The 26,058-nt window shown below is 44.1% G+C and overlaps 1 protein-coding gene across 10 annotated transcripts in view; it reads left to right on the top strand.

Moving 5' to 3' along the window:
• The first annotated feature begins 417 nt into the window (after window positions 1-417).
• TCF3 (transcription factor 3) overlaps window positions 418-26,058 on the top strand; it is a 95,481-nt gene continuing 69,840 nt past the window's right edge. For 7 of the 10 annotated variants that reach the window (XM_019557025.1, XM_019557024.1, XM_019557022.1 and 4 more), the window contains exons 1-2: window positions 418-551; window positions 7,997-8,069. In XM_019557025.1, the coding sequence (XP_019412570.1) occupies window positions 474-551; window positions 7,997-8,069 (151 nt within the window). In that variant the 5' untranslated portion in view covers window positions 418-473. The remainder of the gene's footprint in view (window positions 552-7,996; window positions 8,070-26,058) is intronic. The other 3 variants (XM_019557017.1, XM_019557023.1, XM_019557016.1) reach the window with 1 other exon arrangement.

Genomic DNA, 26,058 nt, shown 5'->3' with positions numbered 1-26,058 from the left:
TACCCGTAGGGAGGGCTCTGGGCACAAAACTGGGCCTTTTTTAAACTTTAAAGAGAAATAGACAAAAACAAGAGAACCTCCTGCGAGGAGTGGGGGGGCAGTGGCGAAGCTGAAACCCGCCAAGAACATTTGATAAATGAGCTGGCTCGCTCTCTTTTTTTTCGCTTGCCGTAAGCCGGGAGCAGCAGAATTGGTCTGAGCTAGTGGAATTGGCAGCAAAAAACAAACATACAAGTGTGGCTGGTCAATAGGAGGCTTGTTTCTGCCTCTGGGTGCCATGTGAGGACTTTCACTGTGTTCCAAGGCCCTGAAGTTGGAGGCTGGGAATTTGCAAAGGATTTTTTTTTCCTTTCCTTTTTTCTTTTTTCTTTAATATTCATCAGTGGGGTGGGTAGTTTGCTCTAGTCATTAAAATATCTCCTCCCCTCCCCCATGGTTTTCTTTAGGACTGCCACCGCTGAGTCTGTGGGAGTATGAATCAGCAGCAGCAGCAGAGAATGGCTGCAGTTGGGACAGACAAAGAACTCAGTGACCTGCTGGACTTCAGTATGGTAAGCGAGCTCTTCCGAGGGGGGCCTTTAAAGGGACCGTGGCTTGAGCGATTCCCAGTGTTCCTGAGCACTTGTTAGGGGCCAGGGGGTGGCGGGAGGGGGGCAGAGAGTGTGAGTTGGTAAAATGAGGCAAATTGCAGATGATGGGTTTCATATGTGCTGTATTGTGCGTGCACATGCACATGCTGCAACTTGTGTATTATCGAACTAAGTAACAGCCGCAGCACCCCTCATTGCAATGTAATAAAGGCCCTTCTTGTGATGAACACATGGGGACTTTGATGGGAAAGGTCTTTGGAACAGTGCGGGGTTTAAATGCCCATAGCGAAGCGTGCTGGATAACTCTGAAGCTAGGGATACAGCACTAATGCAAAGATGGGACTTTTAATCAGGCTGTTTTTTCCCTCTCTGTGATCCAGACTTGCTATGTCTCCGCTTTTACAGATTTTTCTAACTCAGTTTGAAATGTTTTTGAGCATCCTCGGATTTGAATTTTGTCAAAATTAGGTGCTTGTTAGGGGTTACAGTGACAAATTAAGGCTTTTATCTGAACAACACACGTGAATGTTTCACCTTGCCCGCTTGAGTTGTTCGGCTGACTTTCCCGGTGGTACTGGCATGTGTGCGATCTGGCTTGTTTGTGCGTGTTTGCCAGGCTAGAGTTAGAATGTAATTGGTAGGTGACTAGTGGAAAGAGAAAGTTACTGTTTTGAATGCAAACTCCAGCTGGGGGGTGCTGTCCTGACACTGGGAGTGTATCTTGCTTTTTAGATAAGCAAACCCAGGGTAAAAGCTGAAAAAATGCAGCTCCACAACAGCAACAAAAAAGAATAATTATGAGAGAGCAATATAGCTGTTACTCTTCTTAGGGCAGTTCTAGGTTACAGTTGTCAATATGTTGCATTTCTTTTTGTATCGTGGCAGAAAGATACAGTATTGATAGGACATCTCTTAGAATAGTTCTAACTTGCCGTGGTCTATAGGAAACTGCTGGTTGCACAAAGACGATCCCTACCTTCTCTTTGCCCTGCATGAGAGAGATGGCTGGTAGGGTTTCACCCTGTCCTTCTGCCAGACCATCTCCTAACAATTGAATTTTAGAATTTAATTATGAGTGATATATTTTACAATTGTTAGGAGGGCTGTGGTGACAATATACCTGAGCTTAGAAATGCGTTCAAGGTTCATGGTGGAGTAGCATGCAGTGTTTTGGGGTTTTTTTTCCTCTTTCGTCTTGGAGAGACTGACCCTATTGGTGGGAATTCTGCCGATTGCTGTCTTGCATGTCTGACATCCATATTTTGAATTTCAGAGTGGGTGAACAGTGGGCAGTCTACTTCTAGGTAGGATTGAAAAGTTGCTCCTTTTCCACCACCCCCTTACAGAAAGAAATTTCCAACCACTACTTGCAATGTAAACAAACTCTTACATGACTTATGGCTGTAACCCAACTTAATTTGCATGGTCGTGCAGTTAAGGCCATTATAGTTAACACATCTCCCTTTTTAAATATAAACTCTTCCTGAGCTGGGTAGGGTGGGGGTTCAGTCTGGAGCTAGAGGTGAATAACTTGGTTCAGATTTCTGCTCTTTTACGTCCGTCTAACTCTAGAGTGACTTCAGGAATTGCAGCAGTGTAGATCTGAGGTGGTGCATCCCTATGGCACTCTTGTCCTTACCTTCACGGAAGTAGCTCATTGCAACCAGTAAGGCTCCTTGTGAATGCTAAAGTCAGTTGATTTCAGAATCGGGGCCTGCAGAAGTTGCTTGCAACATGCTGTGCTAAGGAGATTCTCTTCAGAGCAAATTAGGCCTCGTCCTAGGCTATTGAAGTCAGTGGGAGTCTTCTTACTGACTTCAGCGAGGTTTGGAATTGGGCCAGTTATGTCCATCAGCACTCAGGGGCATACTTTATTTTGGCTTTGCATAAAAGAGTCTTTTAAAATAGTAAATATCTATTGAGAATGAGACTTAAAACTCTTACTAGCAAATGGCTCATATTTATCTCGCTGTTGCAAACTTTTTAAGTGTAATATAGAATATATAGAAAGCTTTGGAGTTTTGCAGGTTGCTGATGCATTTTGTAATGGATCTAATTTGTCTTGTGTGGTTCTCTTAAGTGTGTGTGGACTCTGCAGATGTAGTGGCATCTGTTTAGCTTGGTGTTTCAATGTCTTCCTCTAGGAAAAATATGTCCACATTGTTGTGATTGTGGTACTTGTTCTATGCTGTGCTCCTCTCCCAGTTGGGTAAATGTTATGTCTTCAGCCACTGGGTTATATAGCCAGGAATGTGTTTGTCCTAGTTGGCAGTGTGATTGGGGGAAAATAAATATGGTAGGTAAAACAAGATTATTGTTGATATCACGGAGAGGGAGGTGAATACCTCCATAAAATAAGCAAGGTTTAGGTAGGAGCTTTCATAGTTCTCTAAATAACCTTCCCCCCCCCCCCACTGAATTAGTATATCAGTTAAAATAGTAAAAAGCAAGAGAGTGCTGCATTATATAGTCAAGTGACTTAAAGTTGGAAACCAGCGCCAAACTCCCAGAATTGCAATCTGATTGCTGCTCTGGGCTGGTGCAAACTAGTCCTTTACAAGTCCCCTTGAACCAGTTGCCTTTCATAATTGCCCTGAAGTACAAGTAATTTGTAAGCCTTCTTTCATTGCGGCTTGGCTGGCAGTGGTCCAGGAGGGTTTTCAGATGTGGGGGAGAGCTTTCCAGAAAACCTTGTATTTATTGGCTTAGTTTTTCTCCAGTTGTAATGCACAGCTCTTTGACCTGTGACTTGACATTTCTTGCCTTTTTTGGAAGATGCTACAGCCCTAGCTGGTTGGAGGCTCGTTTACATTAACTCCATTCATATTGTGTCCACATGGCATCATTTTTGTTCCCACAACCATGTTTATTCATTGGGCTTCCCCGTTCTGCGAGGTCTGGCTGCGTGTGCCGTGCATTCTGGGAAAATTTGGTCAGCTATCCCAGAATGCCTCAGTAGGGGGAGAGAGTGCTCGAAGGGCAGACACAAAGAGTGGCAGGAGCAGTCCTCTGGGGCAGTGCAGGCTGGGACATTTCAGTGCAGAGAGAGCTGGGAAGAAGGAAGACCGGCCAAACCAATTACACAGATATGGTTAAGGGGTCTTGTCTGTGCCGCAAAGCAGGCACACCAAACCAGATACAGTCTAGGACTCTGGCAGGAGTAAAAGTGTTAACTGCTACGGTTATTAACCAAGTATTAGCCATGTGGCATGGGGTGCAAGCAACGTCATAATTGGCTTCCAACTCCTTTAAAATTTGTTGTGTGGACAGCGTGTAAAACGGTAACTGCCTTTGCAGTAAAGCTGCAGCTCCGTCTATCAGCAGCCACCTCTGAGGAGTGAAACTTTGGTGCACGGCAGAGCTGCCTCAAAACCTAAAGCCAAGAAACAAACACGTCATTCATTTGAATGGCTAGATGTTTGACTGGAGCTCTAAAATCTTGCCTCAGCTGCTTCCTAGAGTTAAAAACACTAAGTGGTGTTAAAACACTGCCATATGCCTCGGGATAGTTAAAGGATTATGTCCATAATAAATCTGTTGGGTTTTTTGTTCGGAGTCTAGCTGCAGTAAAGTTCATTTTACACCAAACTGGGCAGAGGAAGGTTTCTCTTAAAAAAAAAAAAAAAAATAAAAATAAAAAAATGCTTTTTATAAAGCATTATTCTGGGGAAATTAACTGAATGAAATCTCCTCTGTTCCAGTCTAATACAAAATAAGGTTTGCAAACTTATGTGCTAGAAAAAAGCTTTCAGGTTTTACCTTTCTTTGAACCTGCTATTTGGGTGGCTGTACATAAGATGTCAGCAAACCAGACGGGAGATGAAAGTAACTTGTTACTTAATTTGGAAACATTAGTGTATTGATATACATGCATAATAAATAGACTCTTGCTTAATAGCAGTAAACAGAATATTTTCTACGATAGCATTTCCCAAACTTTTGATACTGGGGCGCACTTTTTCTGGATTGAAATGGGCAGCACACTTTGCTCGCTGGTCTGTGGACCCAATCCAGGTTCACAGGGCCAGGGCCTGCCTGATTCAGCCCATTCTTCACAGCACACATCTATCTGTTTGTCTTGTGGCACACCCTTTGGGAACCTTCAGGTGCATCACTTGAAGCTAGTATGAATGTTTGCTGACCAGAATGATACAATTGTTGATTATGTTGTCTTTGTTATGGTATAAGCAGGTAAAAAAAAAAAAAAAAAGAGAGAAAGTTTGTAAATGAAGTGATGACAATGTAGCTGATAACCCCAAATATATATCCCCACACAGTCATTCTAGTTCCACACAGTCATTCTAGTTTGAGTTAAGTCACTGTCACCTTTGTCAGCTAATATATGAGAAAATTGCTCAGACTGGATCATTGCACTTTATCATCTCATGAAATGTCTTTTGACAAAAGTGAGTGCAGTGTTAGATTTAACCTTCCATAAAACCGTGCATATTTATGTATGCATTTTTACACTTTGGATTTGTGGGGGGTTTTTATGGGAAAGAAGGAATGATCTTTTGGTATTTATGGGACTAGCACTTAAGTTGTTATCATCTGTCCAGGAAACTGGAGGCTACACATTTATAAACAGTATTTAGAGATTTAAGCTTTACTTGACCAATGCATTTCAAATACAGAGAAGTACATGTATTGACCTCATTATAAGACCATTAAAAAACTGTCTGTCTGTGTCTGTCTGTCTGTCTGTGTCCCACCGCCCCCGCCTTGTGCTCTCCTGCTACCCTGATGTACTGGTTCATCTACTCCCCCTCCCCCCTAAAAGTTAAAATAGCATCTAAACGCACAGCATTAATAGTGGGTGGGTGATCCTAATATATTGAGTAACAAACTAATAAAGAGCACTTTTAAATTTTTTTAAATATGTTTAAAATGAAAAAGCACTCTAGCATCTCTTTGAAATATTGGTCCAATAAAATAGAATACCCAACCGCTCCTCTTTATTTCTCACATGTACCTTGGAACAACATGGCTTCAACAACGCTCTTGTAAGCTAACAAACTCAGAGAATACTTCCAAGTATAACTTGTACTCTGCCCTTAAATGAAGCAAACTAGTCTGACTTAATAAACCCACACTGCAGTGGAAAAACAAGTTGACAGTATAAATGTTATATTTCCTGGATTTCATGTGTGATAAACTTGTTTAAAGTTCTTACTGTAGTAACAATAGCCTGGGGTTCCCTGTTATCAAATGTCATGATGCTTTAAAGTTTCAGATTGCTTTGATGTGGAACAGTGGGGAGGGCAGTTCTTTAACTCCTATGGAAACAAACAGGAAGGTGTTATATCAGTCTCCTACCTTCAGTATCTTTCAAAACAGAATAAGGAACACGAAGGCGAGAGGTGGGAAGGGCATCCCTCATTCATGTGTGTAGTCTGTGGGCAGGTCGGGGATTGCCAAAAGTAGTCATGGGAGGGCCTTTCTTGCAGAAGCAGATGAGAAAATGTGCAGTGCACAATGGAACAGAACTGTACATTTTCTCCATTGGCATTTTGTCACTCTAACCTTGTGCTTTTCAGCATCAGCAAATATTAGGCAGAAATATTTATGAAAAAAGCAGGCAGTGCAGTTCAAGAAGACAGTATGCATTGCATTTCTATACATTACTTTGCCATAGTTTATGCATTGCTTTGTCATAGCTGGGGATACTGGCTCTTTGATCAAAGTAACATTTTTCCCCTGTCTTGGGGAGGGTGGATTAAGGATGTCTCCTTTGCTCTCTTCTTAGGTAAATGGAGTGAATTTCTGATGTTGTAATATCGTTTCAGTAATCCAGATTTTAAAAATCTCTCTAAACTAACATTATTCCTCTTCTTAATTTCTTTATCACACTGAACAACTAAATATATTGTGAATCTTTAGTTTGGGGGTGGGGTGGGGGGTGTCTACGTATGTATATACTTCCGTACACACATTTTTGGAGATCCCTAAGGGAGTTAGTTAAATGCCCAGATTCAGTTGCCTTCAATGGAAATTGGTTGCCTGTCTGTCTTGCTGCTGTAAATATCTGCCATATCTTCCTTATTTCCCGGTTTTGTAACTAAAACCGGATGGACAGTTGTGCATAGGAGCACAGCTGACCAAAAAAGCCATCAAACCTGTCAAGGCCTGAAATGCTGACTTTTTGTAGGTTTTCTATCCCATTAAAATTGTGCAGCACATTAAACTTTTGAGTTACTCAGACATTGGAAAGGTAAAAATAATATAAATTCAAATGACTTGATGGTGAAAGTATCTGAGTAGACTAGTAAAAGCATATTAAAATGTTAATTTACCAAGCATTTTCCTACCAGTTGTTTTATTAGCTAAAGCTCCATTTTTGTAGAGAAGAATTAGTTTTCTTTTCTGCTGCATGCAGGTGCATATACATTTTAAAATAACAGCTTTTGAAACCCTCCCAACTTGTATTAAAAATATTTATACAGGTTAGCTGACTAGGTATGCAGTATTTTTGAGGAAGCTCTCTGGCAGGAGGAGATTAGCTATAAATTGTAGCAGTAACTGTGGCAGAGAGGTAACTAAAATGACTGATAATATAAAATAAGTTAATCTTTCTAATCATGTGTTAAAGAATATTGCAATCAGCCAGACTTCATCCACCTACAAATTCTTGCCTAATGTCCCCTATCTTGCTTTGCAGTAGTCTAGTGTCTGTTGGTGTGGGGGAGAGAGGTGGTGCATTCATAAGACTCGCATTTTTCTAGAGAGGAAAGGATGAAATTAACCTTTTGGAGACCTATGAGGGCTTCATGCATTGAAGGCCTGCAGCAAAGGAGTAGCCTGTGGTTTAATCACCTTTGTCCTCACTGGTTAGAGCCCCTGTGGTCACTGCTGACTCTTTCCTAGGACATGGGATCGTGATAAGGAAGGTGTGGGGGGTGCAGAAGAGGAAGAATAGGAAATAAACCCAGATTCTGTGCATGTGATTTGAGGCAAGGAGATGAACTTTCCTCTGGACAGAGAGCTGGGCCTGCAGCCTTCATGCTAATTTATTTATAATGGAACAAATCTTTCTCTGGGTTTGTGAACACCCTAGATTTTGATGCCTCCCTTAATAATGTGAGAAAATAAATCATTTGCCATTAGCACACGGGTGGTGAGCAGAAAGCACCTTAGAGAAGCTGAAAAGTATTTTAGCAGTTGCTCTTCCATGAAGAAGAAACTGGAAATGTGTGCGTGCCATGAGAATGTACTTACAGGGGAACTTTGAGTTAGCTTACAGTTGGGCTAGTCTCTTCTATTCACTCGCCTGCTAGATAGATCGCCTGAGAAAGGAGTTGGCAAACTTTCTGTACCCTTAAAGGCTTTTCTTCTCCCCCACCCCTAACAGCAGCACAGTAAAACTAACATTGAATTCTCTCTTCTCTTTCATCTTCTTGTTTTTCTAGATGTTTCCTCTGCCAGTGGCTAATGGAAAAAACAGACCTACAACCCTAGCAAGCACTCAGTTTGGAGGATCAGGTATTGTCTTATTTTTCTTTGTACTGTCTCTCTCCAAAGTTTGAAAACAAAGAGTCATGAACCAAAGGGAGTTGTACTAGTTTTGTGCCCGCTCTTTTGTGTAGTCCCATGCTTCCCTTGTGCCATGGCTGTTCTTGGGATGAACATGAATTCACTGTTGTCGCATTTATGTCTGAGAAACTTCAGCTGTTGTTTGGCTAAAGTGTTAATTTTCATGCTGTTGGGTCTGTCAGGGGGTGGAGGGGAGTTTGACTGTCAGTGGGATTTGGGTGACACCCTTCAGCCCCTTTGACAGTCCTGGCCCTTTTGGGGTCCTTAAAGCTATGAGAGCTTTCTGCCCTGGTGAAGAATGACTTTGGCAAGCGTGCTTGCTCGGTAACACTGTTTCCCAGCAGACTGACAGCAGTGCTCTGCTAGGTCAGGCATGCTAGCTCCCTGGAAGAAAGCTGCTGGAGTCTGAGCTTGTAACAACCACTGGTAACCCTGGGAGCCTCGTGGTAGACACCCCGCATTGGGAATTTTGGCCTATGCAGATACACCTCTGTACACTTGCCAAAATGTCAGTGTTTACTGAGAGTCTTGTTAATTTGAGGTTAAAATTAAATGCCTCCAGGGCTGTACCTGACAGGCTGGCTTTGCTTTGGGCTGGTTGGGTTTCCTGTACATGGGGATGCATGGCTTGCATTCATTAGACTTCTGCGTGCCAGGGGATCTGCTCCCAATATGCTTTTTGGGATGAATGTGCCATGCTGGAGGTTCTTATTGCTTTTGTTTCCTCTGCTGTAGTTGCTTTTTTGTTTTGTTTTGTTTTTTAGGAGAATGGCTAAGGCACTTGTAGATTTGTTAAAATTTCAGCCATTCCAGTACTGCTTAACTGCAGCTCCCCAAGTCATCTTGAAATCCTGTGGTCCTGTAAACCAGTCTGCACTGTTGCTCTGATGCAGCGGTGCTCCCTCTTTCTGGCCCCACAGGCTGAATGAGTAGCACAGGCCAGATCCCACCTCTGGGGTCAGTCTGGAAGCTGGATCCATTGCAGGATCCATGTGGGGGGTGATCTAGTGCATCGGTGTGACCCTTCAGGCTGAATCTAGCCATGATGTAACACTGGACTCATGTGGTCAGGTGCGTGTACCGTGAGGCACCCCCTGAGTCTGGAAACTGGCAGCATTAATTGCTGCACCCTGGAAGCAGTGTTGCTACCACTACCTTCCTCCCAGATTTCCAGACCCATTGGGAGCTCCACAGGCCAGGTAACAATGTTTGTAGACCAGATCCAGCCTGTGGACTGAAGGCTGAGCACCACTGCTCTAATGGGAGGTGCTTTGGTGCCATGGGATAGTGTTGCTCTGGTGCTGTAGATTGATTTAATAGGGTATATGGGAAATGTCAGTAATATGCATCAGGAGGGCTGCTGGACATGGCTCAATGTGGAAAAAGTTTTTTTTTTTTGTTTTTTTTCTTCTGGATGTGCTCCCTGCAGGAAGGAGAGGGGTGTAGAGGGGCAGGACTCCCTGAAGTAGGTGTTGAAGTTTCCCATGGCAGAGTTGGCACTTTGGTATGTGGAAATGTGGCATTTTGGAAACTTGCTGTTTCTGAGATGAAATGTTGCAAAGTGGCGTCTCTGCAATATGTTCCTCTCCTCCTTTCACTTCAGCATAATATTAAGTGCCAAGATTTCGCCACTTAGCTTGATGTGTAAACAGTTTTCAACAAACATTTTTACAGAGAGGCAAGACCATGGAGTGGGTGATAGAAAAAGAAGGCAATAGAGAAAGAAAGCAAAAAGAGAAAAGTATAAATTATTCCAGTTGGAACTTGGTCTCTTTAGTGAATGTTCCATTTCGTGTGTTTCATTTTTACTACTTAAAATCCACAAAAGAGACAACATGCTACTGAGAGGTTAGCGGTGGGGAAAGCTTGCATTCATTCTTTTCCTGCTTGCATATTGGTTTGGCTACTTGTCCTGCAGACCTGGCCCATTCCAGCCAGGATGTAGGAGGGGGTGAGGAATTGTGCTGTTCTGGGAAAGTCAGGCTAGTGGCTGGCCTCTCGCTGCCTTGGCTGTGCTGAGCCTGGAATACACGAAATCTCTCTGTCTGGCTTTCTTTCGGGTGAGTGAAAGGTAATGTTGACACCACCCTTCCTTTAGGCTCTTGAAGCTTTTGAGACGGGTTTTCTGAGCGTTTCATAAAATCCAGGGGAGCGATATTATACAAGGCAGTTACACAACTGCTGCCATTCCCTTCTCAAGCCTTTGTACACATGTTCAGTCCAGCAGATGGACATCTCAATTTTGAAATGCTGCTTACAGCTGTATTAATGGAAGCCTTTTCATGCCATGAATGGATTCCAGTTGTTCTCCTTCCCCCTGCCCTCATGATCTCACCTTTAATAGGTGAAGTGTGTATTTTATTTGCTTGTCAAGAGTTTATAAATTACTTTTCTGCTTTGGGGTGATTTAATGTTGGGTTTTTTTTAAATACTGATTGGTGAGTGTTGAAAGCTGCAGCGTGCTGCTGACCAGTCTTGTCATCCAGGAACTTTAAATTGGCACAACTGTTGGGTATAAATAAAGGTCTTTTCTGTTGAGAACCAGGAGACGCATCAGGGAATCAGAGTGTCTTTAAACTGATTCATTTTGGTACTTAGGGAATTACCTCCCTGTAGCTCTTGGTTTTCCCTCTTGGGCCAGGGAGCCTTTGGGCCTATTTTCTTATGTCCTGTGGGCACCGGTTGCTCTCTTTGGCTTCGTTGCTGTAAATCAAGGCTGCTTCTCCCTGCCCTCCGCTCCCCAGTGAAAGTTAAAATCGAAGAGAAAAGGAACAATCCTGCTGTCCTTCTGCCCAAATGCCCCTGCCTGGTAAGAGAGAGGCCTTCTTTCTCAACTCAAAGCTTGCTATGATGCCGAATTAACATGAGTAACTGTTACCATAAAGTGGTATTACTAGAGAGTTTTAATAATGACTAATGTGGCACATGTTAGAATGCTTTAATTAAGAATGTTCTCAGTTTCCCTTCCCCAAGCTGTTGTCCTGTGTCTTGTGTGACAATCTGAAGGAGATGGAAGCTCCTCAGGATGGTAAGGTGGCCACTTTTCCTGTTCATAAAGCGCTAGATAAATCCAGCATGCTATTATAGGCCATTACATGTAAAAATTATTAGGAACTCCCAGATCTAAAGTGTATCGAGTGTATGCCCTCTTGCTGCGATCCTTTGATTGCAGAGAGTTCCTGTACCAAGCTGTCCAATATTTGCAGTGGCAAAAATGTTAGCCTTTCCAAAATTAAAACATCTTTTGTTTTGAAATATCATAACTTTTATAGGTGACTGTTTACTCCAACTTCTGCTCTCCTTTCCCCGAAAGTATTTCAGATGTGTTATACCTCTAACAATATACACTGCACTAAATTTCACATGGGAGTGGCTTTAAAAAAAAATCCCAAGAAAAACAAAACAACAACGACTTGGAGTTAAGAAGCAGTGGGGAGGTGGTAGCAGACTCGAGGTTTTAAAGAGAAATATCTTTCCAGCCTTATTTCTGAAGTCATTGCTTTTCCTCCAGTGCCCAAGTATCTGTGCATTGTTATTAGGACACACAGTGGCTGCTGAGTTTCCTAAATGGGGTTTGTATGGCTGGTGTCTAACTTGTGTTGTGAAGTGCATTGGGGTTGTGTAGAATACAGCAATTAAAAAAAAAAGTGTTTTTCTAGGAGGTGATGCTTTATGGGGTGATCTTGGCCTCTTGAAGACTTTAATATCTTCTTTCAAATTTATAAAGATCTCAGGCATATCTGAGAAACAATTTAAAGTGACTATAACCTCACTTTCCTATCTAGTTAAGTGATGGTGTGGGCTGGCTCCTGCTGATTAAATTATTTTGCTTGCAACAAATGCAAGCTTTGCTATTTAAACTTGATTGACCAAACTTTTTTTTTTAAATTAAGATTAAATAAGTTTGCTTTCAAATTAGAGAGAACTTTGTTGCTTGAAGACTGTAAAGGGGAGTTACAGGGGGAAAATTCCCTTTTGCACTGTGATGTGGTTGGCTACCATCCCCAAAGTTTGTTGCACCTACCTGTTAGTAAGATTGTGAGATGAGGCTTGTTGGGGGACTTGCTTTGATCAGGCAAGTTCATCAGATATTTGAAGCCAACTTACTAGGGAGTTTTTCAGAGTTGCAAGCTGGTGCATGCAACAAACTCTTTAAGTTATAGTCTGCCAAACAAAGTAAATGCATTCTCCCTGGAGGTAGATGAGTGTGCATCCCCTTTGAAAATTATAAATCCAGCAAAAGATGACATTGTGTCTTTAATTGGTGCTACAGGTTAGCTGTTTGAAGATTTAATTACTCTGTTTGTGCATGCAGCCTCTTCTGTGGACACATCCAAAGTGTAGTGTTGGTGTGCATGGGTGGGGTGTCTCTTGGAAAGGAGGTGAAAAAAGAAAAAAAGCCTCTTGCTTCCTGCAGCAAACCTGCAAAGCAGAAAGTGATGTTCTGTCCATTGTTCAATGGGTTGAGAAGCTGACTTTTTGCGTTTGAATTAAGAGCAACTAAATCGTAATGAGGGACATGAAGAGTTTAGTGGAAAGGTTGTTGAAATCCTATTGGTAGTGAATTTCGGAGTGATAAACGGTTGCCAGCACTGTTCCACAGAGCGAAGAACAAAGTTTTTAGTAGTAGAGGTGCATCGTGTTTTCCTACTTGGGGCTCGTGTTCCCATGTATTTTCATTATGTAGGAATACAGTGATAGGAGAGTTTGCTATTTTGATGAATTGTGAAAGGCAGACGTGAAGTGTACAATATGCGACTTGATATTTAGAACTGACACTTCTGTGCTGAAAGTATTTATTTTAGGGTGTTTTTTTTATTTTGCAGCCTTGCAAAACAAATGGGGGGGGGGCTTATCCCACAAAACTAAGGACAAAATGTAGCACACGATCTCTCTCTCACCTAGGTTTCTTTCTTTCTTTTTAAATTGTGACGTGGGCAAGTAGAATTAGCAAACCACTGGTAAGTGCAGAAGTAAGTGTAATTTAGAATGAAAAATACAAGATCTTTGTAGACCACAGGTTCTGTTTTCATTATTATAAACCAGCTGTGCTGATGTGTGCACCTAAGATGTGCCCCAAGGTGAGAGCAACCTGGAGTAAAGTTTTCAAAAGTGCCCAAAAGCTGCCATCTGCAGTGAGGCAGCCAAGGTGTGTGCCTGTGCCATGCTCAGTTTTTGTGGCATTCGGTCTCCCCAGGGCCTGAGCCACCACTGGGAAAAACAAAACAAAAAAAATGTGGTTTCTGCTTCTGTCTCATTAGACCAACATGGCTACATCCAAAACCCCACGTCACTTAGCTTCAGGGCTGTATTTGGTAGCTGTGTTGGTCTGAGACAAAAAGAAATGCAAAACCCTAGAGCTCTTGGTTCAGAGATGATGCCTTTTATTAGACCAACTAAGAAATTGGAAAAGTCACTTTACCCTTTCATGATTTTGGAAACATGGCAGCTTGTTTTGGGAGTTCTTGTTCCCCTCCCTGGTTCTTTGGTGCTAGTTCTGGAAACCATTAACAGGACTAAAAATATATATGACGGGCCAGGAGAGAAAGAGGAGCATTCTTGGAGTTAGGGAGGAGATGGGGGAAGGGAATTCTGGCAGCAGGAAGTAGCAAGCTGCGTGGAACAAAGACTTCACACTTATCTTCACTAATCCAAAGTAACACCTCTGTTCAGTCCTTGCCTCTGATGCTCTCCTTATGCTTTTGAATACGTAGTCCTACTCCCAGCACTTCTGCTTCACTTGAATCTCAGCAGCCAGGCTAGAAAACAAAGTCTGTATCTTTCCCCTTTTTCCCCTTTTCCTTGCAAGGGTAGAGAGAAGAGAAGATCTGAAGCAGATGACCACAGCATCCTAATTGGATGAGGACAGGTGAACTGGGAAGGAGGATAGTGAGGGGGAGCGTGTTGTGGAGCAAAACTATGATATTCCAAAATAAGCAGCGTGTTTCTCTAGCAGCTGGAGGCAGAAAAATGGTATAACATCATCTTAGCAATTCCTAAATTACAATAGAGAAGGCGAGCTCCTTCCCAATTCTGTCTTCACATTCACTTAGCTTCCAGAAAGGGGGAAAATATGCCACTTTTTTTCCCCCACTTTTTTTTTTTTTTTTTTTTAATTTCTCTTGCTTGATTGTTTTGATTGGAGATGGATTCCTTTTGGGCAGGCTCAGAATTTTGCTTATCCACCCAAAAACTTCTGAATGGAAGAAAAGCCCATGAATAGCATTCCCCATAGTCTAGTATCTCCACTGCTTTATTCAACTGAACTAACTAATGGTTTCCTTCTTAAAAATTTCAAACTGGGCACGGCCTAAGTCAGTACCCACAAGTTGCATTGCTTTAAAGATACCACTACAAGAAAAGCAATAGCGCTGCCCTGTCTAGGAAAGGGTAGAAGATGCTGATTTTCCATTATGATTAGTGTTCCTGTTATGGCTTGCAATGATATATTTGTATCTCTTTTTAAAAAAATTCTTGCCCTCCAGTCAACTGAATCCTACTAGTACAGAAACATTATAGAGTAGGTCTCAGTGTGGAGCGTGTGCAATTTGTTTCAGGAAACTTTCCATTAGAGCAAAACACACACAACCTCAAGATACTTTTCCTCAGAAAGGAGGAAGAAAATGGAAGTTTGCAGGGGTGGGGGTTGTTTTTTAAATCACATGCTGAGACTTAAATGGTCATGTTTTTAAGGTTGCTTTGGAACCAGGAGGCCTAGAGACTCCCATTTTACAAAACAAAGGTGAGTTTCTGGAAAACAAAGGCAACTTGGGAAAGATGCTTTTTGCTGCACAGTTGTGAGTTAGTCTAAGTCAAGTCCTGATAACACAAGGGTTTGGTTTTTTTCCTCTTGTATATCACTGGTTTTGCAGGATTGGGTCTTTAAGTAGTGAGGATGGGGCCTTGGCTGGCCCCTGGCCCCTTGCTGGTCATTGCTGTTCCTGAGCCATCCTTCTTTATCCGTCTGAATGTGCAGTCATTAGATCACAATTTTGCTGACGGGAGTATGTCGAGTTTTGCAATTGGCTTGGTGTCCCAGCTCGGAGCCTTCCAGACTTATTGTGCTCCCTCCAAAAGGGGAAAGATGGTTTTGGAAGAGGCCCAGCAGATCTGGCAAGCATTCTGCTGGACCTCACTGCTGCTAATTTCAAATTCTGCATGGTCTGTGGGGTGCCCAGCTCCAGCGTGCACACCATGTGTGACCACGTCACACTTCCCATTGCATCCGAATCCTTTTCTTAATTAACCCTCAAAGCTGAACTAAGCTAATACTAAACAGATATTTTTACATGTGCAAAGTCAGGAAATTCAATTATAGCAACAGGAACTTGCTCACATCGCGTGTGCATGCATGTGTACTTATAATATGTGTAGAATTTAACGCACGCTTGTTTTTTTTTCCTTTATGACATGTAACAAGCACAGTTCTGTGCAGTATTAATACATGCAAAAGAGTCTAGTGATTTAGATAAATTCTCTGTATCCTGGTATCATGCAATGTGTCTAGTAAGGCTCAAGGCAGTATGTTCTAGGGACCATACAAGTGTGAGAGAAGATAGGCTGTGAACTCAGTGGGGCAGGGACCTATTTGCAAACTACTGTATTTCATAGCTGATTGCAGTTCTGGCTGCAGGAACCGCATTTTGAAGTTGTGCACAATAAGCCCGCAGGGTATAACTGGGTTATAACCTCTTCGTTTTTAGCATATGTCATGGCTCTTTGGCACACAGCCCCCAACACCTGGGTTGAAAAAAGGGTTTTGGAAGCTTACCATTTAGTGAGCTCCAGACAAGTTGAGGCTGTGCTTGGAGATGCTTCGTGCCTGGTGGATGAGCAGACCCCACTCTCCTGATGTAGTAATTCCCTCCTACCCCACTTGACCAGGGAAGTTGTAATTGGCTGTTGGTTTTTATTGATTTGCTTAGTTTTCAAAGCAAGCTGATCTGCCACGGTGCTTAGATGTGGTTTGTTACATCCGTGGGTCCCACCCATCTGCTTTCTCACTGAAATTAGAAATTCTGCAATTCCTAATGGGCTTCCCTGTCACTCATGTGGATGGAGTTGGTATAAATGGTCCTTGTTCTCTCTCTTAGGGTCTTGACAAGTGGGCTCTATGACCGCTGGGTCTACCTTTTGCAGGTTTGGCAAGCTCTCAGATTCTCAGCCTAGTGGGCTGTGACCACCAGGTCCCCTGCCCTTTCCCAGATTCTCTGAAAAGCAGGAGAGTCTCAAGTGTAGAGCAAGGGAAGTGGTAATGCACGTAAAGTTGAATTCATGTTAGTAAGTAATCCCTTCTGGAAAGGGACTGCTGGATGGATTTCCAGTGTTCTCCTAGCCTTCTTGCTGCAATATTTTGGCTGCCATTTAGCACCACACAGAGCAATGTACTGACTACATAACTTACTGCAGCTGCTGGGCTTCCCCAAGATTGTAGGCTGGAAGCCTGCCTCTAGGTCGGCTGGGTGGATGGGGTTCCCTGAGGCTGTGGTTGGGTGGAAGAATAGGGGATCTCCTTTGGGACATGTTTCACTGTCAGCTGCTTTCCAGTTCAGACTGTGACTTGAGCCCTTGCAAGTGAGTGCCAGATGCTGAGCTACAGCCGCTGCTTTGTTACGAGTGGCTTATTTTCCTGAACATTTTGATAGTGCAACTGCTGCTGGTGTTCAGACAGAGTTAGTAATCTAGTTGTGCCCCTGAGCAGTCCCCAAGCCAGTTCAAGGGGCTGTTGAGACAGGCAGCATTTCAGTCTGTGCTTCAGCACGAGTACTATGGACCATGGTTCTCCACTGGCCCTTTCCTACCAAAAGGGCTTCGTAGTACTTTGATTAGCACATTAGCTTAAACAAATTGAGTTATATATGCCATGGAGGGGAAAAAGGTACTGTACTGCTTCAGCATTGACTTAAAATTTAATTAATTTTGTTGCCAAATGAGGCATGAAATACAGTGTGAAATATTATGGTGCTGAATGCTTAAGTGTATGGGGAGGCTGGAAAATGCAGCTAGCGCTGATGGATCACCTAAGGCAAACGCAGGCACAATGTTCTTGTTCGATTGTACCAATTCTGAATGAGGATACCACGGCACTCTGGGCTGCCTTGAGATCCTTTCCAGGGTGGCACGGGGTGCCACAGCTGGGTGTGCAAACATGAGTCACAAGATTAAATCCAGAGTTTCTGAATAGGAATCCACAGTGTTTAAAAAGGTTCTTGCCCCATCGTGGTCTGAGTTATTTGCAACGGCAGAGTTGCTCCATTCTTCTGTCATCCAAAAAAAAAAAAAAAAAGTGAAAACTAAGAGCTGGTATTTTCTGAGGGGTGTCTTGAATCTGTTGAGGGGTGTCTGGAGTCCAAAAGGGTTGAAAACTACTGTTCTATCACTTGGGGCCATGAACAGCTAGCTGCCTTTCTCAGTGCGGCCAGGGGTCTTATGCCCTGCCTAGACCTGACAACAAAGCAACCAACAGCTCTAGCTGCAATGTAATCTAGTGGTCTTTTCCCCATGTGCTTAGCAGAGCAAGGGTTTGAGGTGGTGTGCAAGGAGCCTTGGAGTTGGGTGATGCCAGGAGAGGAGGCGGGAAGAAGGCAGTATGGAAGGTGCTGCCATCTTTCTATAAAGAAATAGAGGGAGGATGTTTCAGCTCATCTCCTGACTCTTATTTTCTCGGCTTATTCTGGAGATAAAGGTATTGAATGTTACAGTTGGCCTCCCCTCCTTTTGTTGGGCCCTCTAAGTATGGGACCTCTGAGCTTTCTTTCAGTCCTCTCTTACCATTTCATTTAAGGAATCTTTAACGAAGAGACAGCCATCCTCTTGAAATGCTCACTACAGGTCAAATGGGCTTTAAAGCTATCTACTCACGTTATAAACAGCTGAAGAGGCGTCCTAACCTTCTACAGCTCTGCTCTCCTTTTTCTCTTGCTGTTTCATTAGCACTCTCCTTGAAAGACTTTTTGACAAGCAAGGTAATAGTAGAATGTCCTTTGTGAGACCAGAGTACCACCCCCAAAAGCATGTGTGCATGTGCACATGTACTCCAGACCTTTTATGTACATCACAAAGTGGGTGGAAACGGTCAAAAGCAATGACCATGGATTTTTTCTGAGCTACAGTTGTTAGAACTCACCTTTCCAGGGGAGTCGGAGATCCTGTGCATCAAGTAGGAAGTAAGTGGTGTTGGTCAAAAACTAAATTATCAAAAAAACAAGCTGGGATACAGCCTGCCCTCCTCCTTCAGCAGTGAGTCTGAAATGCTGGCACATCTCCCTGGGTCAGTGATCATGCAAGGCAAAATGGATATATGAAGTTCCCAAACCCTGACGGCTGGCTTCCTTTTCACCAGAATTGAGGCCTTGCTGTTTGAGAGCAAGAAGCTCTGGAGGGAGGGTGGCACTGAGCTAGTCGCCTTTTCACCTGATGGATTGTGCCAAGGTGGTCTTTAGCTGCAGAACCGTGATGGCTTGCTCCAATGCTGTTTTTCCCTTCCTAACACTGAATGAGTGGGGGAGGGTGGTTGACCCAATTTGGCTTGTGAAAAAGACCATTAAAAATGCAGTCACTAAGATGGTACGCACGCAGTCTTGTCCTAGAGGAGAGAAAGTGGGAAGTGGGAATTGCCAGGCTATCTGCCTGTGTTGTACTTTATTTAAAGTGAGGTGGTCTCCTTTCCAAAGGCTTGTTAACGCCCTATTAACATTGTTATACAAAACAGCAGTATACCGTTTAATTAGGAAAAATAAGTACTAACCTCTACCATATGTTGCTCTTCTCCTGATATTTGCATTTGAAAGTCCAACTGAATTTCAATGTGGAACTGGATTTTATCCAAATGAATGGCCTCCAAGTCTGGATTTCTGTGAGAAGATGAATGTGCCTTCCTCTCAAACTTGGTATCTTGCTATATACAATTTAAAAAAAACAAACTAGCAAAATCAGTTTTTCCAGCAACTTTAGTTCTTGTATCTTTGCTCTAAACCCTAGTGTTAATGTATCCTGCCAGGTGGTCATTCTAGCATTTTCTGATGTGCAAAGAAGAGCTTTGCAAGCCTGAAGAGAAGGATTACATTTTGTCTTAAGCAAGGTATTTTTAGCGGCAAACCTACTCAAAGCAAAACTAATGATCTCACTACTAAGGTTCCTAGCACCTCGGATTTCTAGCACAGCTGCTGCATCCTTGTAGGATTATAATCTTGTTGAATTGGATCATTTACTTTATATAGTGAATTTTAGTACTAACGAGCAACTTTCTTTGAGAAGGCAAATGAAAACCTTGTCTGCCCTTGTGTCTTCTCTGTTTCTGTGCTGTGAAAACAGCATTGCGAGAAGCTGTTGATATGTCAAATGCTCCATGTTCCAGATCAGTGAGGGACAACCTTTTTGGCAGGTTTCACAGACTAGCCCCACGCCTTCCCCAAGTGCCACTCTGATCCCTCTCCCTTGCATGATCTGCTGCTCAGCTTTCTGATCCCTTCCCTGTCCTCGCTGACCAAGCTGCTGCTCTGCTTTCTAATCTCTGCCCTATCTGCCATTGTGCTGCCTGTCCCCTCCCACTATCTGCCATGTGCCCTACACAGAGGCTGCCCATGTCACTGTGGCACCTCTGTCACAGGTTGGCCAACACTGCTGTAGACTTACTGGGAGCCCAGGGTTGGATGAGATGTTGCACTGCCAGTGGCTTTGCTAGCAGGCTGAATCAGGGTCTTCAGTACATAGTCCAGAGGCCAGCTAGCCTCATCTGCTCCTTAGAGTAGGGTGTCAAACTCATCAGGTCCCACCAACCAGCCCTGTATGCTCGATCCAGTGTGCGTCTTGGCCTGGCTCAAGTGCCATGTGTAGCATGTTGGTCAACTCCAAGACTCTCTCACAGGCCAAATGACAGAGTTCCTGAGGCTGGATTCAGCTTGCAGGCCTTATCTTTGACACCCCCACCTTAGTCCTAGAGTTGACCACCCTCTCTCTAAGAAGATGGTAGAGGACATTGAGATGAGTTTGCTTCCCCACTTTCTCACTGTTCCATGTAAGCCTTTCAGAGCCTCAGTTTTCCACGTACAAAGGGAATTGGCAGTTTCCCCACCTTGGAGGGATGTTGGAAAAAGAAACACATTAAAAATTGTGCGAGGTTTGTTTTCCATGGTAATCGAGGCCATGTGGATACCTGCAATAATCTCGATAGAATTCCATTGATTTTTGGCAGGTTTGTGTGTCCTGTCTCCACTGCTGTTCTTTCCTAGTGACTCCCATTCATAGCTAAAATGTGAACTTTCTTATTTAGATCAAGCTAACACTTTTGCTGTTCCGTGTTGTGAAGCTGATTGTGTGCACAAGGTCATTGGCAACCTTAATCTCACCTACCTGGCAAATAGCTATATTGGAGCAAAAATGCATTTTGTATCCTGACTCATTTCACATTCTTTGTTGCTGCAAATCTTGTGCCAGGAAGTTTGTGTTGCAGTCTTGGGCTTGTTTTCTATTATTATTATTAAGAATAATAAATACATAATAATATATTAGGAGTAGTGTTGGTGGTCCTGTTACTGTGTTTTTGTTCCCCTTTGTGTTGGCCTCTTAGAGATCAGATCAATCTTTAAGACCAGTTTTTTGTTGTTCTTGGTATTTGTATGTTAATGCAGCTGAATTAATATGATTGCATTACCAGATTCAGATAATGGAATTACAAGTCAGGAAGCTCAAGATGAAAAGTATTTTGAAAAAAAAATGCAAATGACAGTAAATTCACTCTCTAAATCTCTAGTTTGGAAGATCCTCTCCATCTCCCTTGGCTTAAAGGTGTCTGGTTATGTTGCTGTCACTGAGTGTTTTCTGTCTGGGACATCCCGGTCATAACATGTGAAAAAGCCTGGTCTGGGGGGTTAGAGCTCTACTGCAGGATTTTAGGGCTCATATACATGTGAATGAGCTCTTCTCCAATGCCTGCTAATTGGCACGCGTTGGAGCAGATTCGATTAATCAAGTCTGCTGGAGTGTGCTATTTAGCGTACTCCAGCAGTCTCCACATCACGTGTATTCAGCATCCCTGTGGTTCAAAATGGTGGTAGGGGTGATTTAACTAAAGCTTGTTGAATGCGCTTTAGTTTAAAGCGCCCCCACCATCATTTTGAAGCATTGGATGCTGAAGACCTGTGATGCCGCAGGTGCTTTAATTACAGCAGCTCTCAAATTAAAGCACCCCCCTCCACCCTGGAGCACATGTGCAGATGCCCTTAGTGACCCAGGACCCATTTCCTGCTCTGCCGCAGCCTGGCTGGATGCCCATGGGCAGTTTGTCATACCTATATAAGAAGGTGATAGCTCTTCCCCACCTTAGAAGGATATTGGTCGGGGCAGTGGAGGAGAGGGGAGGGTGGAGCGTATAAATTCCTAAGCTAGACAAACCAAATTCCAAGTGCAGTGTATCAGGTGTCCTTCCAGTGTAGGCACAGCAGTCTCCCAGCAGGGATACTGGAGCCAAAGCATGCTGGCTCTGCTAGCCTGCATATCCATTTTCATAGTTCACTTGACCAGCCTGGAAAACAGATAACAGCAATGCAGCCAACTTCCTTTCTGAAAAGAGAAGGATGTTGTGGTGGTGGTGGCTTCCCATTATTTGTCCCATTCCGAGCACTCTTTAGTGGTCCCCGTATGGTCTGTTTTAGTTTTTCAGTGGTCTTGTTCTGGCCTTGCAAATACCCTGCTGGAAGGGGACTTAATCTGGGAGCCTTGAGTGTTTCCACTCCATTGTTGTGGCACAGATTTTACCCACAGGTCCCCAGGGCCAGCTGCTTGGTGTGACCAGAACTGCCAAGTTGCCATCCTGGACATGGCCTTCAGCCCTTAATGTGAATATTGCTCACGCCCCCGTGTTGCTTTTTTGCACAATGTTGGCTAGCCAGCAACATTGTCCACTTCATAACAAAATCCTGTGGAGCGGTAGCGCGACCCTTTGCAATTTGTCCTTGTTTGGGTATGTTGTAATAAGGTGGTGAGTCACTTTCCATTGAGCCCATAGTTACCCCGCTCTCATCTTGTGTTGTGTATCCAGTGAACTTATTTATAACTTAGCCAGCATCCCAGGTCTATTGTTTCAGTAAAGAGCAGAAATGACTAGATGACTTCCTGAGATTTTTTTTTTTTTTACCTCCCCCCTCTTTTTAAACTCTGCTTTTCCTTCCAAGTATTATGTTTGCCAGTTGGATGTTTTTCTCCCTCTCCTCCCCCAATTGCACATTTGCGCTGTTGACAGTCCAGCAGCCGGTGTCGCTTTAACCCTGAATATTCTCCCAGGAAAAGGTGGGAAACATCCTTGAAATATACATTGCAATGATGTATACCCGGGTGTAACTGGTTCTCACTGTGATTGGAGCTGGCAGGAGGAGTGCTAAACAATAATGCGTGACTCCTATCTATAGCCTCAAGTTCCTGGCTGTGCTGCTAATCAGAGGGGAAACCTCTTGTGCTCCTGCATGTGGAAAGGTAGGGGAATCGCTTTGTGGTGCAAAGGCTTTCAGATACTCTGCAGTCTAGAGCAACTGTCATCCCTGTGGAGTGCCAGCAAATAGGTTGCACACTGCTTGAGGAGCTGGGTGAAATGCGGAGGTCTGATGCAGGTCATCTGCTCCGAGGTGAATGTCATCCCCTATGAAGACCAGTTCCAGCTCTGCTGGAGTAGCACCTGTTTATGTCCAGGTTGAAGTTGGCTTTGGGACTGGTGAGGGATAGGGTGAGCACCATGTTCTTAAAGCAGGCTGCATTTTCTCATTTAATTTTCTCATTCCTACGCTATCTTTCAAGTCTGCGAGTTGTTACCCTCCAGAATGGTAAATAAAGGTAAACTCTTGTTTTTTTTTCTCTCCTTTGTCACCCCCTACCCAGCTCAGGATGCAACTTTGATCCACTTGGATCAAAGCAATGAACAGCTATTCTTCTCTTGTTCTGAGATAATTCCCTTTGGAAACCACTGGGCAAAGAATCCCAAAGGTATAATTAGAGGGGGGAGGTGGAAGTTGTCTAGTAAACTCTGCCGTTTCTTTTAAGCCCTTCTTTAAAAGGACTTGGGTGTAAGTCTTTTGAGCTATGGAGAATGAAAACCAGCTGTGGGTGTGTGAAACCTTAATGTCAGATGTCCCATAGCCAAATCTCCCCTCCCCAGATGATTAATAACATACAAGAGTAAAGCTTCCACTCCAGAATTACTTGTCTCCAGGTTGCATTAGATGCCTGGACACATTTCTTCCCAAGCAGCTTTCAGATCCTGCCTTCTCCAGTCTGATGCAATGAGCAGCCTTTGAGGGCTGGGTGGCCTGGACATCTCAAGTAAGGTGCCATCTTTGTGCACTAAACAGCTGAAGAGGAAAAGCACATCACTTGCACTGTGGTCACTGCAGCTTCTGTACAAGTTCTCTCAGTTTCTATTAGTTTGGAATTTAAAACTTCACGCTTGGTTATTTTAAGGTTTTGTGCGTGTTGGGCCTACATGCAGTCAAGCTTTTGCATGTGCTTTTGGCCCTTGAAGATGAGGTTCTTTGGGTAAATGTGATTATCTTTTATTAGACCAACTAAACTTTGGGTGAATGTGGTGCGCGCTGCGAAGGGTGAGAGAGGCACCAGGGTACAGAATTCCTCCCAGCCCATCTCCACTTTAATGCTCTGGACACGCAAAGAGGACACACAGTTTTGCTTTTGATGAATTTCCATGTGGGAATCTGAGGCTTGTCCATAGGGAGTTCTGAAACTTTGGAAATGTTGCACTTTGAGCTCTCGGATTCAGTTAGCTCCAAGTGCAAAACTGGCCCCCGACTTCTGTTGTGAATGTGTTTTCATACACTCCTAATATCCTGTTTGCTTTTCTGAATGCCTTTTGCCAGCAGACCAGTAGCAGTAGGCTGCAACACTGAGAAATGTCCTAGGATTTCTTTTACAGACTAAATCAGACCTGGCAGTAGGTTGTGGGTATTTCTGGGAGCAAGGGGGAAAGAAGGTGGTTGGAAAGCGTGTGTAAAAATTCCATGCTTCATGGTACTTTTTTGCTCATTTGAGAGAGAATTTGGTCTTTTCCAGCCCTGTTGCTGTTCAACTTCAAGACCCCAGGAGACACCAGGGACCTTTTGTGCTGGCTCAGGAGAGGCCCACAGGGTAAAAGTCTGTGCCCTGAGGAATTTACAGCCTAAACAGGCAGGTCTGGCAAGGAGAGGGAATGAAGGGGCGTAGGGAAGGGAGTAACTTGCCAAAGTGGGCAGTGGGTCAGTGGCAGAGGTATGGCTAGAATGAAAGCCTCCTTGTCCTTGATCCCAGTGTAGTTTACTAGACTTAGCTGCCTCCTCCCTGTTACAAAGGTTTTGATCTTCCAGTTCTTGGATGGCCAGTGCATGACGCGCTCAGAGCAGGGACTACTTGCCATGTGAGATGGCGCTAACTGATTTGTATGGAAGAACATGAGAGAGACCAGCCTGCTGCTTTTCAAATCTCTCAAACTCCAGGAGTTGTGTGACTCATCCCCATTCCTGACATGCACTTGTTTGGGTTTGATTCCAGAACTAGCTGCTGTCCTGTTGCTTGTAGCTTCATCACCTGGCATAAAGTGTGCTAGGGATCTCTTGCCCCTCTCGGCCCTGCCCTGGAGCGGTGGGAAAAGCATGGCCTATATGTCACTGAATTCTCAATTCCTGCCACTCCTCAAGATTTCTTTCTCCCTCTACCCCCCCCCCCCCCCCACAATAGCGATTACTAATAGTGGACATGTGCATACAGACATTTAAAGGATAAGCTGTGTTGCTTTGTGCGTGAAGCAAGGCATTGTTCTCTACTCAGTTAATTTTCCACTCTGCCACTGACTTTTGTGATCTTGGGCAAGTCTTTTCATTTCCCTGTTTTTCCCCTGTGGAAAGAATGGTTAGAATAATATTAAAATCCCCCAAAAGTTGTTGGGGATTATTTTAATTCCTTGCAGGCTTTGAGATCCACAGGTGCAGGTGAGATAGGAAGGCAGAGAGATAAACACCTGCCAGGAGTATGGCAAAGATGTGCAACATAGTGCTGCTGCAGCCCTGTGCAGTGATGGGTGGAAACATCTCTAAGGAAGGGCTTGCCTGACTTCACGGCACATTCTGTTAGCAAGGGAGGAGTGGGTTAACCCCTGACCTAGAAGAGCCTGAAGAAGGTTATATGTTTAAAGGAGTGACTTCTGGGGTGAGTCCAGCTGGAAGCAGGTAGCATGGGATTTTCAGTGCTACATGTTGCCTTTGTAATGCTACTCCCTTTAAAGACCGTTGGGCTTTTACTGTTGCCTGTTACGGGAGCAAAATTTTTAGGTAATGCTAGAGGTGCATTGATACCATATCGTATCAGCACTGATGAAAGGAAAATTGGTGTTATTGGTAATTGGCTGTTTTTTTGACCAATGTGGCCAGTAATATCACGGATAAGTGCTATGTGCATGAGTGCAGCCAGACCAGGAATGCAGCTCAGCAGCTTGGAGAACCGTGTCTGGCTGGTAAGTCTGGAGGTGGGGGGACAGATCAGGGACCCCACGGTGCAGGAGGGAGTGGGGTGAGTGGAAGGGCAGCCACTGCCCAGGCAAGGTGGGGCATGGGGCAGCCTGTGTAGGGAGTAGGTGGGGTGGGAAGGTGGGGGACAGCTCCTGTCACTGCATGTGCTCCCTTGCATTTGCATGTGGTGCGAGAGCAGGCTGCCCACTGGGAGCCAGGGGCTGCACAGGCCTCTTCCTGGCAGGGCCCCATCTCAGCTCAGCCCCAAGCCCGTCCTCACCCTGCACATAGATCTGGGGGGGGGAGCACATGCCCCCCATGACTCCCCTGGGGTTGTGCGCATGGCAGGAGCCACGTCCTCTGGATGAGCTGCCCATGGCTCCATCCCACATCCTGCCCTGGCTGTGCAGCCCCTGCCCTGCTCCCCTTCTCACTCGAGCTGTCCCCCCCATGCTCCT

This window comes from Crocodylus porosus, unplaced genomic scaffold, assembly GCF_001723895.1.
Source record: "Crocodylus porosus isolate Cpor-Errol unplaced genomic scaffold, CroPor_comp1, whole genome shotgun sequence".
Taxonomy (NCBI): domain Eukaryota; kingdom Metazoa; phylum Chordata; order Crocodylia; family Crocodylidae; genus Crocodylus; species Crocodylus porosus.
This window is presented reverse-complemented; position numbering and strand designations above follow the sequence as displayed.